The sequence below is a fragment of the Cyprinodon tularosa genome, unplaced genomic scaffold (genome assembly GCF_016077235.1).
Source record: "Cyprinodon tularosa strain WSP-4 unplaced genomic scaffold, ASM1607723v1 ctg325, whole genome shotgun sequence".
In the NCBI taxonomy this organism is placed as follows: Eukaryota; Metazoa; Chordata; class Actinopteri; order Cyprinodontiformes; family Cyprinodontidae; genus Cyprinodon; species Cyprinodon tularosa.
Genome location: NW_024039036.1, coordinates 444,934 through 461,207, shown reverse-complemented (window position 1 = coordinate 461,207; position 16,274 = coordinate 444,934). Strand labels below are relative to the sequence as shown.

Here is a 16,274-nt window from a genome sequence, read left to right as displayed (position 1 = left end):
GGACTTCTAGACTTCCTGGAATGATTGTGCAAATAAGGATCCTTTATAAATTGAAGAACATTGTGGAGAACCGGGAGCCCCCTCTTCAGCTGGCTGTTATGCTGTTTAACAACAGTGTTTAATCAGATGCCTCTTTAGAGCCACTGTATTATTGACCTCTACAGGCGATCCTGCCAACCCAGAGCCAACAGCATGTCTACCAGCTCTTTGTTTTGTGTTTTCAAAGTAGTGAACCGAAATGAATTAATTGATGTTCATAGTTGGGCACCTAAAGATTCTGTGTCACAGAATGCTAACTCAGCTCTAACATTTGGATAAAAGGTCATGTTGTCACACTCCATTTCACATATCAATAAACTGCTTTCGCTGCAGCTGCAACTTAGCCTTTGTTGTCCTAATTATGTAATGCTCCTCTGTTTCTTTTTTCCTTTAAACAATATGTTCATATGGATAACACCTTAATGAAGCTGCCCTTATTCTCGGTCTTTTAATTTGCATAGATATTTTATAGCAATTTACATTTATCCATTTTGAGATACATGTATTGACATCTCTCATGTAGATCAAAGAAATCTGAGATATTATTAAACACCCACCTATTCAAGGTGAAAAGTTAGAAATGAAATATTGCAATTCTTTATTTGACTCAGCTATGCATAGAAACACTCCCTGTCTGGAACCAGACTCCAAACCAGCACGCACTACAATCAATGAAGTTTCCCCATAGAGACATGTACCCAAACTGGGCTTTTTTTTACTTGAGCTTTTATTTACTACCAAATAGAGTGTTTTTAGATGATGCCAGAGAGAGTTGTGCATCATCTACACATAGACCAGCTAGTTTGAACATGTTTGTGCAAAGGAATGTTAAAGGAAAACTCTTTTCACCAAGGAATAACCAATGGATCCTTACTATAAGAGGGTATGAGAGACGGGGAGAGAAATGCAGCAAAGGACCACAGGCCAGATTCGAACCCAGGGTCGGCCGCGTCAAAGACTAATGAATCCGTACATGGATCACTTGCGCTAACCACTGCACCACCAAAGCACACCCTATGGATGATTTAATGTATTTAGTGTTAATCAGTAAAAAAAAAAACTATACTTTTTGTCTCGATCACTGTGTCCAGGACCGGCCATTTTTGCCCAAATATAGTAGAACATCACTCCTGACCTGCCATCTTCCGGCAGTGACGTCACAGTGCGGTTGGCCTAGGGCCTTTGTCCCCACTTTACAAGAAAAATCAATGAAAACTACTAGACACGCCTGCACTCAACAACAATCATTTAAGGTTTCGAGAGGACTTCACCATTGAAATTTGTGAGCGCTATAGTTAAACTGCCCTGGTAAACTGCCATGGTAGTTGGATGTTGTAATACATCAGGTAAAAGTAAAATAAAAAAAATAGTTTTTTCTCCTTTCCAATTCATGATCCACCACGGGTTCGTCTTTGGATTGCTAGCTTGAAGAGGGAGGATTTGTCATCTAACTTCTGGCCAGAGAAAAAAAAAACGTCATTAATCTGTTACTCTGTCGCTTAAGTTTAGCTTTGTTGTCATGTTGCTGTCTGTATAATGATCCTACTATAAGAATTAAAAAAAAAAACATTCTTGTTCTTTGACTATTTGAACTGATCTATTGAGTTAATTTTTCCACTATGAGATCAATAAAGTCAATCAATCAAATCTTGTTTCACCATCTATGATGAATTACCAAAGAATTAGACCATCATCATTTCTTTTTTACATTTCCTTTTATTCATTTCTACTTATAATTAAGCCACACAACATTTAAGGCCAGGATAGCAGGTAATCGTTCGCTTTGCCTCTTTTTGTTCGAGGCTGGAAGTCGTCCACTCCTGATAACTTTAGGGTGAGCAGTAATTCAATATAGCCATCACCCCATATGTTAATCTGGCAGAGAGAATTTTTCACATCCTAGAATTTGGAGGCCTTTTTGAAGGTGATGAGGAGGAAGTAGTATAGATGAAGACCAGTACAGCAGTGTAATTCACATGCATCTTTAAAAAAGAAAGAAACCATTAGTATGTAAATTCTCCTTTAAACCGGGTCACTGAACTTACAAGGAAGCCATCCGGGCTTTCAGGGCAGTGAGTGTAAGGGAAGGTACTTGCAGATGTATGTTTACTGTTATGATGGACATGTTTCCCTTTAAAAGCACAAAGAGTTGATCCAAACTTGTGTGAAGACACATACACACTGCTGTTTAGCCACAACTACATCTAAAACATTTGGCTGTGGATTAAAATTTTTATAGATAAAGGTTTTTATCTAAGGTTTGCATTTTTAGAAGTTCTTGGATCATACCAATAGTGATCCAATGATGTCTGTTTCTAATGTGGTTCTGCCTCAGGTCTTGAAGATGAGTCAGCATGTTTCTGGCCTGCTGCCATTTTTAACTTGATAGTTTAGATGTTAGCTGTTCTGCCAGGTGTTAGTAGATTACAGAGTGTTTCCACCCATTAGGTAATTGTTTTCCAAGCGTTAAAGCCTCTATCCATTTTTTTCTAAAGGTGAGGTCAGCATCAGTGTCTCTTAATGTGTTTATGCTCTTTTTTACATTTGGTTTGGTGTTATAGTAGTTTTAATATTCAAGCTATTTTGAGCATTTTAGTCAAATCTAATTTAGGATCAGTTTCTTTTTTTCAGACAGATAAGATTACAGTAATCTAATCTGTTTATCGTCTGTTTCAGATGCAGGAGTTGGAACAGAGGGTGACCGAAGCCGACCAGAGGGCTGAGAAAGCTGAGAAACAGGTAAAGGGTCGAATGTGACTTATTTTCACCACACATAGAAATTAATGATAGTATTATTTACTTCCTACTACTAAACATAAGAAGTCGATGGATATCTAGAGTGTTTCCATGGGTTGTTCCAACATGGTGGAATGACCTACCAAGCACTGCAAAGACAGCAGCATCCCTTTATATCCTTCAGGAAACTCTTAAAGACCAACCTCTTCAAAGAGCATCTCCTTTCCTAACTCTTACCCATACCTCTGTACCCCTCTATGACTCTTTTTGTACCTCTCTCTTTGCTGTCATCACTGATTCTGACTACGGACTTTTTGTCTCGAGAACTTATTGTCATATTGATGATAACTGTAAAATAGTGTAAAAGTTGCTTTGGATAAAAACGTCTGGTAAATGCATAAACATATTATGATATACCTGAGGATATATATCAGTATTAAGGATTTTAAATTTATTTAGGTACTAAAATTACAACCTTTTTGATGGATTCTTAGTTTGAAAATGTTTCATTCAATAAGTCATCAGTTTACCCTGGAACTGGGGAATTAGAGTAGCTACCATCAACTCAGCTCAGGTTTAGTTCTACACATTATTAAGCTGGAACTGCTTCCATCAAATCTGTTCGAGGAAAGGATGAACTTCTGAAGAAGCTGTCAAACTCATTAGGCCAAGATAAAACCAATGGAGTTTGGGTTTAGCCAATCCCGATAACAAGTAAACTAGCTGCAACTTGCTTTTCTTCTTTCACAGATGAAATCGTGAATCAGACCGAACAGATGTGATAGTTTCAGAAATGCATATGTCCTCCTGTCCTGCATGTCCATTTTAGTTTGGCAGCTGTTGCTCTCGTCACAGCTATGCGTGTCCCTCCTCGTAATACTGTAACGGGATTGGCTGACCCATTTTTGGTGGGTCTCGAAAGGCTTAAGTAAAAGGACATGCCTGAGTTTTAAAAGACACATCACAATACCATGAGAATTCAGCTTGCAGTCAAAGTCACTCATTTTCTCCACAGTTTGAATATGGCCACCGCAGGAACTATTACAACCATAACTATAAAACAGAAGACTGCTTCCTGCTAAATTTCACGAAAAACAATAATTAAAACATATTGTTTTCCAAATTAAATACAAATGCATAAAAGACTGACTTAGAGTAACATACATAATAAAGTAAAGTAAAAAAGTTTAGCTATTGTTGATGCAGTTAGTAGCTAGCTTGAATGCTGCATTAAGATATTATTGTTTTACACCGACTTCCCAACTCAGACTACTGATTAAATTTTATTATTTCTTTTTCTACCACCTTTTAAAATCAACAAAATCACATCCAGTTTATACAAGTAATTGTTCTGAAACTCAAATCCTATTGAATTCAGTTTGATTCATGTTGTACATTTGCAGCCTTACAAAGAAGCTTATTTCTCACAAAGTTAGTGGCAGCAATAAATCTGTAGTCATCTTATGAAACCCAGATAAGCTGACTTTCAATGTAAAAACGAAGATAGTTTCCAAAGCTAATAGCAGCAAATGCTCAGTCTGAAAAGAGACACAACTAAACACACATCCATCTGCAACAAAATATAAAGTACATAAGATTAATGGCAAAAGCTTTAATTAAAGGCCTGGTAAGAGACACAGTTAAACACAAGAGCGCTTTAAATTCCAAAAGAAAAGAGGACAAGAAGCTAGTAGCACCAAAAAAATCACAGTTGAACACAGAAATTCTAAGTTGGGACCTTCTAAGACAAAGAAATGCTGAGTACTCATGTTAAAAAGGCAGGAATACCTTTATATGAGAATGGGCAAAGAAAGATAGAAGCATTATCAAGAAGAATTATCAACAGTCCAAAATGTAAGAAAATCCACAAGAGTACACAAAGTCAAGGCAGTAGTAACTGTATCATCTTTATCCAGATAGTGCGGAAATTAAGAAAGTTAAAAACAGCAAAGTGAAGAAAACAAGTCACTGTCCAAATTTATAGGAATAAGCTAAGGGTTCTTTGTTTTAGAGATTTAAATTTAAAATATTTAAAATAATATAACTGTACTTGTTAACCCAGCAGTAAGAAGGGAATTCAGATTTTTAAATGTAATGTACTTTAATATGAATTCAAAATTTTTAGGGATGCACGATATTGGGATTTTGGCCGATATCCAATATGCCGATATTTTAAAACTCATGTAGCCGATAACCGATACCGATGTTAAAGCTGGACAAAAATAAGTAGTCATTGAAAATAGCAGTTTTGTTATCCATTTCTGACACTTTGAAAAATAATATACTCAAATATATTTTCATATGCTGATATCAAATTGATTTTTAAAAACGCGGTATCGATCTATTTTACTTTCAAAATCTCGTGAAATTTCATCGTTCTGTTACAAACTCTCGTGATATTTTGCAAATTCTTGTGAGATTTGTTTGTAAAATAGATCGATACCGCATCAATATATCAACATATAAAAATATGGAAAAATTTTGTGAATTTTCGGGGGATTTCGTAGCATAACGATGACATATAGCAATATTTCATTAGTAAAAGAGATTGATATGGTGTTTTTAAATGGCAATATATCAGCATATGAAGATATTGTGATATTTTAATGTATCAATATTTTTTCCCTCGTCTTTAGAAGTTTTTAAGTCTGTAAAAAAGAAGTTTTTGAGGAAGAAGAAGAAGTATTTGTTTATTTTTTTAGACTTTAGAAACTCAGAAGCTGATCAAATATCGGGTTAAATATCGGTGGGCTGGCCGACGTCCGATATTAAGTTTTAAAAAAATTAAAGGCCTAAAAATTTTATCAAAAAAAAAAGAAGAACGAATCTAATTTCAACATGCAGTTGATAGAATTTAAATTGGAGAAAACAATTAAACAATTAAATGAAAGCAACTATTCAGCTTAACAAATGTAGCATTTGCAATATTTTCTTATTCTAACCTTTGTGCCAGTTGGCTTGAACTAAAAGCTGTATCACTATTAGGGGTGTAAATAATAATCGTTTTGTATCGATGCATCGATCCAAAAGCCGACGATCCGATGCATCGACACGTCCGCAAGATAATCGATTAATGTTTTTTTTCTTCCCTCCGGTCTATTTTTATCCATTTACTCCTGGGCGTAATTCTCCCTCCCGTGCTGCGGTGCCGCTAAACCTATTTTGCCCTCCTACCGCGCTTCCTGGTTATACTCTTACAGCAGTTTGTTGCAGCAAGCTTCACACAGACATTTTTAAATTATGCTCAGTATTGAAGCGTGGTCTGGGCTACACGCTGTGGGTCTAGATACGGCCGAGGCGATGAGGAAGTGGGGTCGAGTTTAGTCCGACGACGGAGGGACAATGGGGCAAAAAGAGCGGAGATTCAGCTGGAAAAAGGCTCCCAGCGTTCTCGCGCACCTCGCTCTTCTAGCGGGTCAAACTTCACGAGTTGTTTTCCGCAATTTCGGTCATAAAAACAAAACAAGCCGGCCTCCTGTCTGGTGCACTGTTTGCGGTCAGCTACAATCTGGGAGAGGTGCAGCGGAGCGTCTCTCAAGGGGGCGGTGACGCAACACTCTGGAGCCTTCTTCTTCTTCTTTTTTTTTAATGGCGGTTGGCAAACAACTTATAGGTGCATTACCGCCACCTTCCAGAATGGAGTATGGACCAGACAAATTATTATATTCTCCCTAAAATACCCGTTCTTCTTAGAAATTAAAAATACTACCAAAACTACATCCCCAGATGACCTTTGAAACAATTCCCTTATATCTAGTTTATTTTTATTCCTGTCTAACTCTCTACACAACATCTCTCTTTCCTAAATATATATTTATTACATTCTAAAAAAATATGTTGGACAGTTTCTCTGGAGCCGAGGTATTGCATTGAACTCATTACACTGATATTGTGCAGTATTTTTGCAGTATTTTTTGATGCAACTTTTCTACTTCTGTTATTTGCTGTTGTTTCTAAAGAAAATGCATAATGATATTACAGCTTTCATTGATTTATTTCAAACTTGAAACTTTGTTTAGCCTGTAAGGTGTAAAAAAAAAAAAAAAAAAAAAAAAAAAAAAAAAAAAAAAAAAATTTATCGAATCGAATCGTGGTGTATTCTTAAGTATCGAAAATAATCGAATCGTTGGGTCAGGAAATCGATACTGAATCAAATCGCCATGATGGATGTGATTTACACCCCTAATCACTATCGACTTTTAATGTCTAAAATAACAATGAGCAAAATGTAAATGATTAAAAAAAGAACTGCTTTAGATATTGATTGCTAATCTGAGTTAACAGAGTGCTGCTGTGAACCTTAGTGCTGAGTAATCGTCCTAAAATACTGTGGAGCATAATTTGAGCGTACAGTTTCGAAAAAAAAAAACAGATTCCATGTGGGAAACAGCTGCGTGGAGAAGAGATCTGAAGAGGTGTGTTTAATGCATAACCATGCTGCATTACAGCTGAAGTTTATCACCAATATTTCATTCAGACAGCTTTCAAAAGAAAGCTGTAGCCTTCCATGTGTGCAGGTAAGTCAAAGTTTTACGTTTAAAACCAGAACTATCTCCTAAAGTCAGAATTGATTTTCCAGCAACCCTGACATCAACTTCCAGGACAATAAATATAAATATTTTACATCTAATAGAAGAGTCTTTTACTTCTATGCAGTGTTAACTGACACTTTGTTGAAAACAACCAGCACTGTAGAGGTTTGAAGTGATCCTAAAGGTTGGATCTATGAAATCAAAAGCAGAGTAGTCTGAGTTTTGAAACCTCATTCAGATCCCACAAGCCCTCTTTCCCCCGCTCTTGTGCTGTCACCTTTAATCGGCAATTTTTCATCATTTCAGCCTGTTCCAGGTGTTTTCTGAAGGTAGTAATTTATTGACACCCATTCTTTACAATCCTAAATCACCTCAGGGCTTTAAAAACCTTTCCTGAGCAGAGCTGGTTAATGCGCTGTCAGCAGTCAATGAAAACTAAAGGAATCACATTGATGTGAGTCGACATGTTTTGGTTTGTTTCACTTTTGTATTTTAGATCCAGGTCATGGAGGAGAAGCTGAAGTCTGCAAATATGCAAACTGATAAAACGGAGACCTCATTGTACAAAAAGTATCAAGACCTGACCAGTCAGCTTCAAGAGAAGGATGCTATAATCAAGAGATTAGAGATCCAGCTGGAGCAACAGGTATGGCCGGAAGCTAAAGATAAAAATGTCTTTTTGTGTGCTTAAAGTGTAAGTCAAATCCCACAAAGCCTATTCCTTGTATTACAGATGTTAGTAAGAGCCCAAGAGGCAAAGATTATTGAAGAGAAGGCTGCCAAGATTAAAGACTGGGTCACATTTAGGCTCAGAGAGGTAAGATCTGACATGTTCAGATGAATCTACTGCAGAAGGAGATACATCCTGTTAAATACAGAGTAGTTGGTCTATTTAGATAGACCTGACTACTCTGGCTTACCTTTTATGGTACAAACGTATGCTTCTGCTCTTTTACAGATGGAGCTGGAAAACCAGCAACTGAAACTTGCAAATGTAAAACAGACGGAGCAGATTGTGCTGCTGCAAGACAAACTACAATGTGAGTCGTCCCAAAAGATGCTTTACGATAATCTGAGATCGTATTTTTTTTTTTTTTTGTGAAACCTTTTTTTGAAATATTGTTTCATGCAATTTTTTGCTCCCTCGCTCCTAGACCTTTATAGATCTAGGGTAGGAAAAATATCAGCTAATATCTTTAGAAACCTTACACTAATGTGAAAAGTGGGACCAAAATTAAATTCTTCACGTCTCTGCACAAACTTGCTAATAACGCTGGTTCTGTAGAACTGAGGTGTCGCAGCTCAAGAATCCACTTTAGTTTCATATCATCATAAATCAGCATGCTGGATGAATTTTACTTTCACAACAGGCCTTAATCAATGATAAATTGCCCATCTGTTCTCGATTTATTTGGATTTCCCTTGCTATCATCATCATCATCACCTTGTAATTGGTCATGCTGGCTGTGCGCACAAAACTGGGCCTATAGCCTGTAAGGAAGAATTGATATTTTTTAAGTAAAACTTTAGCATAATTTTATTCAGTATTACTGTTCATGAACATCTGATTATTGACAGAAAATATAAATCCACGTCTGGATTTTCATTTGAGTTAAAAGAACTGATTTCTGTCATAATATACATGCCTAAAGCTGGTAATTATTTTTTGTTGCATTTACAATCTTTCAGCTGAAATAGGCAGTGCAGGTATTTTTCTGTAGCAAATGAGATTTACACACTTAGAAAACTTTGTTTCAGCAATACTTACATCTTATTGAATTAGACTACAAAAGAAATAAGGAAATGTTTTGAAATCTATTCCTGCTTTGCTGCAATTTTTTAAGTAGAAGGTTCTTTTAAGGAACTCATCATATATATATGATATTAAATGTTCTTTAAATGTATATATATATATATATATATATATAGTGTTCAGTTTTTTTTATTATTCATTTTTTTCTTTGAAAGATTATATGTAGGTCTAATAGATCAGATGAAAAGTTAGTTAAAAAGATGAATGGAGCTTTCATTTTTTTCACAGCAAAGTCTCGATGGTTATTATTCACGAACGGCAAAATAAATTTATCAGATCGTTAAATGAAATCCGAGAATGTGCCATAGCAACCACCCTAGCAACCAAATGCTTCTGCCGCGACCACAACACCAGTGACATCACACCAGGTGATCTGCTCTCTTCTGACAGGAACTGAAGAGAGTGTGTTTTAGTTTTAAGAGGGCAGTAAGCTCTTTGAGTCGCCTTAAAAAAGGGTTAGGGTTGGACGACGGCGCCATTTGACCCTTGAACCGGAAGTCATTCTGCCTGCTGCGGCTTTTGAAAACATGGATATTGTCGGCGCCCCAAACATAGCTGCCGTTATCAGGGAATATTTTGAATCAGGACATCCGTACGAGGTGATACGAAATTTCAGTTAGTTTGCGTGCACTGAAGACACAGTTAAAAGAAGCTGGACTGTTTAGACTACGCAACTTCGGGTTCAAGGGTCAAACAGCGCCGTCGTCCAATCAGCGATGTCTCATGTTTCCCACTGGCACCTACCTTTTCCGGTAGGTTAATGTAATTGTGTTTTCCTTAATGTAGTTGCGCTTTTAGATTTGTAGTTGCAGTTTGCACTTCAGGGCCACCGTAGCATACAGATTGAGTCAGAATTTGGATGCTGCTAATTTGTCACAGGTTTTTGGCTTATCGTCTGGAATCAAACTTCACAAAACTATAAACAATGCAATTCTTTTCCCAGCTGTACAAACCCTAAATTCCCATCCACTTTATTTCCCTAAATCATAGTTCGCAATACAGGGGTCACAACCCCCTAGTGAGTGTTGGAGGCATTATATTAGGGTTTTGAATTTCTTTACCTTTAAGAAAAAAAAAAAAAACAAGTTTACACAAAGTTTTGATAGCTGTTGAGTTATTCTTAAATCATTTAGTTTTATTTTTTTTTCAGATTGAAATTAGTTCTAAAACACTTTGGGTTAAATCTTCATTGTCAGCTTCTAAAACCTCTGATGTTAATACCTTTTTTGGCTCCCCTCAACCAATTGCTAAAAACGTCCCCTCTACCAGCCCACCCCCCACGCTCGTAGCAAGGGGTCCTTCTTCTGTCCTTTTATCAATCTGGGGGTCCTGGACTGAAAACATGAAGGACCCCTGCCCTTCATCATACGCTAATAAATGTTTTCAGCCCTTATTCCTTCCCATATCTGCCCACTTGATGTTTTTTTATATACTTTGAATATAGAAAAACATTTTTTTACATCCTTTAAAAGTCAATTTTCAGTACCAGTTGAATAATGACTTCCCCCTTGTGTCCATCCACGCTGTTGCATTTCCTTTCCTGATCAAAGGAGCAGGCCTCAAACCCTCCAGACAGTAACACCACATGGCTAACTAACACTATGGTGAACTACTGGTGCCAGTTCTAAGCCTGTAGTGCGATACTTGGTGTTTAAACTGCTGCAAAACATGCTTCTTATGATGAATGGCTGTGTTGATAGTCTGATGAACTGTGCAATCTCTACTTCTTCAAAAAGCTTGGTTTGTATACCTATAGTTAAGCAGAGTGGAGAAGCCATCTCTTCATCTCTGTACCAGGGCTGTCCTGTAATCCTGCTCTTGTCTGTGTTTAGGCTGATGGGTCCTCTATTATGCTGCTAGACTGATGTTAACTGGTAGCCTTAACTGGGATGGGATATCATTCAGGACAGAAAGATTTTTTTTTTTTAACTTAATTGGATATTAACAAAAGTATATTCAGAGTTGTTTAAAGCTGTTATTCAGAGCTTTTCTGCTGCTTTTATGTTTGTTTTGCAGCTCTTTTAGAGAAACCTGCATCCTCTGGATCTCCTGCTATGTCTCCTGTTGTAGATGCCCACCTGGTGCCCAACAGTCCGCTCTTTCCTCCAAGTTGCCCCAGCACGCCTCCCGCCCAGGAGGACTGCTGGAGGCAGCCTGGTCTGCGTGGGCCTGCCTCTATCAAGAGCCTGCCAGGTGAACAACTTTGACCTTGTTATATTTCATCATAAGAAGCAGAAAGTTTGAAAATGCTGGCTGCTAGATGCAAAAGCTGCTCCTCTTTTACAAAATATAGATATTCTTTTTTATATCCCACCACTAATATTCTGCACACATCACAAAAAAATTAAACTTTTAGATGTTTACACATTCCTTAATCTTAGAAAGACATTTGGTAACTGGAGGAACTGCAAAGGTCTACTGCTCAGGTGTAAGGAAGGTAGTAAAAGGTATTTCCATTAATTAATCACCAAGAGAGATTGAATACAAATGTTTGCTACACTATTATGATTTTAAACATAAAAAAGTTTCCTTTTTATTCCACTTCTCTATTATACACCACTTTATGTCTGTTTATTATATGAAACTCTCCCAAATATATTGAAGTTAAAGCAGAATGAATACATTTTCCAGGTACTTCATTTTGGTTAACTTCCAGTCCTTAAAGGTATCATTTATCTATCGGTTGTCCCACATCTATGTGATATATGCTAATTTCATTGTGCTGCACATTCGCATTTCTAGTGTTTAAGCATCCAGTAAGCTCAGGTGTTTATTAATCATCGTACAGTAGCTCCACCGTCTTTCAAGTTTACAAAGAAATAAAGACCAGAGTGTATTTGAAAGAGCAGATATGACAGTCTGGAGCATTTACAGTAATGTAAAAAGAAAAACGCCTAATCTGGTACTTTATAGAGCTTTATTTTGTAATAATTGGTTGTTTTGTCTCCACAGATGTGAAAAAGTCTCCAGAACTGCTGAGCAAAAAAGTTTGTCTTGGAAACCTTACAGCCTATGATGCTCAGAGCTGGATCAAGGATGGACCGAGCGGCTCCACGAGTGGACAAGAGTTCATAGAGGGACTGGAGAGCAAAGCAGGGGACTCTGACAGAGACAACTCTTCCGATGAGCTTAGCAGCAAGTTCCGCTCTCAGTGTCTTCACTCGTCATCGTCCTCTTCATCTTCATCCTCTGCGTATGAGATGGCGCACAGGCCGAGCTCTCCCGGGCTGACCATGACAGTAGCACCCAAAAGCCCCCTCCTCTCCCGCTCGCCCTCCACCAACAACCCCTTTCCTATTACTCCTCAGTCTCTTGGTCATCATTCGGGCACCAGCATGACGCTACCAAAAGTACGAACCCCGCTCACCCCCAGAGACAGCATCCAGCTGGTGAAGAAGCACTACAGCCAGCCGCAGCCCAGCCTGGACAGACTGCACCAGCTCAACGTCAACATAGACATCATGACGCCGTCCTCTGCCTCGTCCACCCTGAAGAGCTCTGCTACCAGCACTTCGCCGTTCGCTCAGCTTGTAGAAGAAACTGATATTGATGATGGGCCTCTGGACTGCATGGACGGAGTGATGGAGGGGACAGAATCAGAGGTGCCGTCTCAAGATGGGGTTTCCTTTGTGGGACTAGCAGAGGAGCTGGAGCAGTTGGATCCAGAGTTGATCAAGCCACCAACTCCTCCTTTGCATCGCTTCCCTTCATGGGTACAAAACCACCTACAGATGTTTTATTGGTTGACTTCTCAAGCTTATAGAAGCATCTAAAACTAAACAGAAGTACTCACCTTATCGTAATGTACAGGCCAGGGGGTTAAATAAAAGGATCACTTTTTGTTTCCTGGTATTGTAACCAGGTTCGAATTTAAGCTTAAATGGACAAAAAAGAAGAAATCAATTGGCAAATGCAGTAGATTTAAACTGAAACAGACAGTTTGTTGGATGTTCAAAAGTTTAAAACCATAGAAGAAAAAAAAAAAAAAAAACCAAGGCAGGAATGTTTTGTCCACTGCTGCTTTGAAAGAACAATATTCCCTTATCATGACGGCTCCTCCACTGTGCGGTGGAGGAAATGTCTACTGCCTGACCTCCTGTAACATCACCAAACAGCATTCCTTTTCTTGAAAATCCATCCAAATGGTTAGCAGATGTCTGGGATAAATTAGGTAGATATTTTTTTCAACAGAACCATATTTTGAATCTTTAAGATGTTGGAAGTTTTATGGTAGGTCTGTATTAGTTAATCCTGGTTAGCTTACCAAAAATAAAAAATTTAAAACGGACAGTTTCAAAATCTTAAACCTTCTGGAGCTTTTTCCAATCAGATGCATAAGATAAACTTACAAATAAAATACAAGTCCAACAGTTTTCAAAAGTTTTGCAAAGACTTAAATTTAATAAGTATAAAATAAGTTACAGTCTTAGTTAGAATTTTATGCTGCTCCTTTGCTACTTTTTCTTTGTATGTCCCTATTATGCTTAAATGTTTAATGAAAATATCAATTAAAATGTGTGTTTAATTGGATTAGTTAAGAGTAAATATGTAAATATATCATTCAGGACCATGGCTATATGGCCATATAATGAACAAGGTTAAATATTGTTTGTGTATATCGTAAAATACAAGTTAAAATGGGCAGGTAAAAGTTTTTTAAGTTACCTTTTATACAAGACAAAAGCCAAATATATGCACAAATTTTGAACCCTTTTCTTTCAATTTTTTCTTTGTTTCTTTCTTTCTTTCTTTCTTTCTTTCTCTTTCTTTCAAGTAGTCAGATAGCGTTTTTTTTAAATTACATCTTCAGTTATTTTAAAGATTTTGTAAATAAATGATGTTTAAACTGAGGCTTTGGTGTTTCTAATTGTTGCTTCCTGCAGGAGAGTCGGATCTATGCTGTGGCAAAGTCAGGAATGAGAGTATCTGAGGCGGGGGCTGTAGCCAGAGGCCCTGGACGAGGTGAGTGTCTGACAGCTTCCTCTCATTCATCACCACAATGGTGTTCTAACGGTAATCAAAGCCATAGTTCTATGCTCCTTGTCTGGCCATGCAATAAGGGCCCTGACAAAGTGACCTGTTTGGGAAGTGAATCAGTACTGCCAAGGGACCTGTCATTTAACTGATGCCTAAGCTGCGGTGATGGCGAGGGTGGCCTGTTTGGATCCGCCATTGATGCTTTGATGTCCCTTCATCTTGCTTGGGGCTACTCACACCTGCACAGGTGTCTGCTTCTCTTCAAGAAGGCTTTTCCTTAGCTGCCTCCTATGATTTTCCTTTACTAAGAAAAGAAGAGAAGAAAAGCAACAATATGGATGGGGTAAAAAGATGAGAGGGCGGAAAGGCTGCTCTTTAATCAGCAGCAGTAAAATGTTACTGTCTGGGTTAAATGATTTCTCTTTTTGTGAGAGTGCAGGTACTGAGGTAGGCCTGCATCTTCTACTATTGCCTTATTATTACATTAAGTTTTTTAAAATACAAATGGCAATATAGTCACCATAATAATCACAAGTCAGGACTTTATAAAACAAACTATCCTCCTGCAGGTATTAGTTATATTTTGACCTTTCTTGGTTGAGGGTTGCAAACTCTTAAACACGCTTCCAGCTGATTTAAAGACCACGCTGTACCTGATGTGAAAATATTCCCCTCTAGGTTGAAGTTTGGTTAAAGACAAGCCAGAATTTTTAAAGGTAACATTTTTTTAGTAAGAGGTTATCTTTCTTCTTAGTACACCAACCTTTGAGTTTCACTTTTCCTTTGGTTAGATATAGGGGTTTTGAGTGGGTAGATAAGAGCTGGACATTAAATTCTGCTCCCTGTTAATTTTATTTAGATGAAATAAAATTTCAGATTAGCCATGGATATATACACTCTGATGCAAATTGTTTAAAGATATGACCTGCTCTTATACGCACCTGGTGTTGCGCTGATGCCATTTTTTGGCACCGATACCAATACCCAATACCTGGCTGTGCAGTATTGGCCGACACCGATACCATCTGTTTGAAATTGATGTGTGTGTGTGTATATTTATGAAGAACTGCATACTACTGTGATGTAAAATAATTGCCATCATTGCTTTGTCAAGCTGCTGCCTACCTTTGTGAAGCAGGAAAAAATCTAATACAAAGTGAATCCAGTAGAACTTTTTATTGCCTACCAGGAATGGGTGACAATAGTTGAATAAACTTTTGGCTCTCAAAATGGTATCGGTGCCCTATTTGTTGGTACTCACCAATACCGATACCACCATTTTAGTGCTGGATCGAGGCCCCGCCCCATACTGGTATCAGTCTTGGTGCAGCACTAATAATAACGAATAAATAAGAAACGGAAAAATAACAGGTTTTAGTTTTATCATCTCTGTTCACATCACAAAATATTTTTTGTGGTCTAAAGCAAAAGTTTGTCAAAGAAGAAGAGATTTTTTTGGCTTGGAAGGCATATATGATCAAATGTGCATCCTTTTTTTTTGCTTTTTATTTCTGAAATTAATCTAAGTCATTTTTTTCAGACTTATAAAGATCACTTTTTTCCATGTTAAAATGGGAATAAAATATTTTAAAGGACATTGAACAGCAGACGCCCCCAAATGTGTTAAAGGTGAAGATATTATATAGAAAGATATTATATATAAAAACAAAACAGTCAAAGCAATGCCTCAAGTTGAAATGTGAGTTTTTCAGGTGAGGATTTAAAAGCCAATTTGTCCTGTCAGTAAAAAAAAAAAAAATTCCCATATTCAGCAGACTGCCATCCTACACAAAGATTTAAAATCCTCAGTGGTTCACTGCAGTGGCAAATCTCTTTTCCAATAAAGGTTTTTATTTGATAAATGTAATTTCTGGCAGCAGTAGATCTTGAATTTCTGCTCTATTTTCCCCCTTTATTGTTACTTTAACATGCCAACTTTGCATGCAGTGGTTGTGTAAATCCTCAGCGAATGGAAGCAGCTGAAAGTCTTCTGTTTTTACTTAGAGTTCAACTGCATTACACCAATATAGCTATAAAATGTTACTCTCCAGACAGTTTCTGTTACGCTAAAGAAACTATGAGTCCGTCTGCAACAAGGTTCCTATTTGTGGTTAAAAATGAAGCCTAGATACTATTATTAAATTTGTTATTCATCGGGCTCTGACATGGAAAAAAAA

General features: G+C 37.5%; 1 protein-coding gene across 5 annotated transcripts in view; it reads left to right on the top strand.

Annotated features, from left to right (window-relative positions):
* Nucleotides 1-16,274, top strand: part of plekhh1 (pleckstrin homology domain containing, family H (with MyTH4 domain) member 1) — a 53,890-nt gene that overhangs the window by 12,160 nt on the left and 25,456 nt on the right. For all 5 annotated transcript variants that reach the window (XM_038293382.1, XM_038293379.1, XM_038293381.1 and 2 more), the window contains exons 3-9: nt 2,716-2,778; nt 7,804-7,953; nt 8,041-8,124; nt 8,266-8,347; nt 11,137-11,313; nt 12,073-12,833; nt 14,004-14,082. In XM_038293382.1, coding sequence (XP_038149310.1) covers nt 2,716-2,778; nt 7,804-7,953; nt 8,041-8,124; nt 8,266-8,347; nt 11,137-11,313; nt 12,073-12,833; nt 14,004-14,082 — 1,396 coding nt within the window. The remainder of the gene's footprint in view (nt 1-2,715; nt 2,779-7,803; nt 7,954-8,040; nt 8,125-8,265; nt 8,348-11,136; nt 11,314-12,072; nt 12,834-14,003; nt 14,083-16,274) is intronic.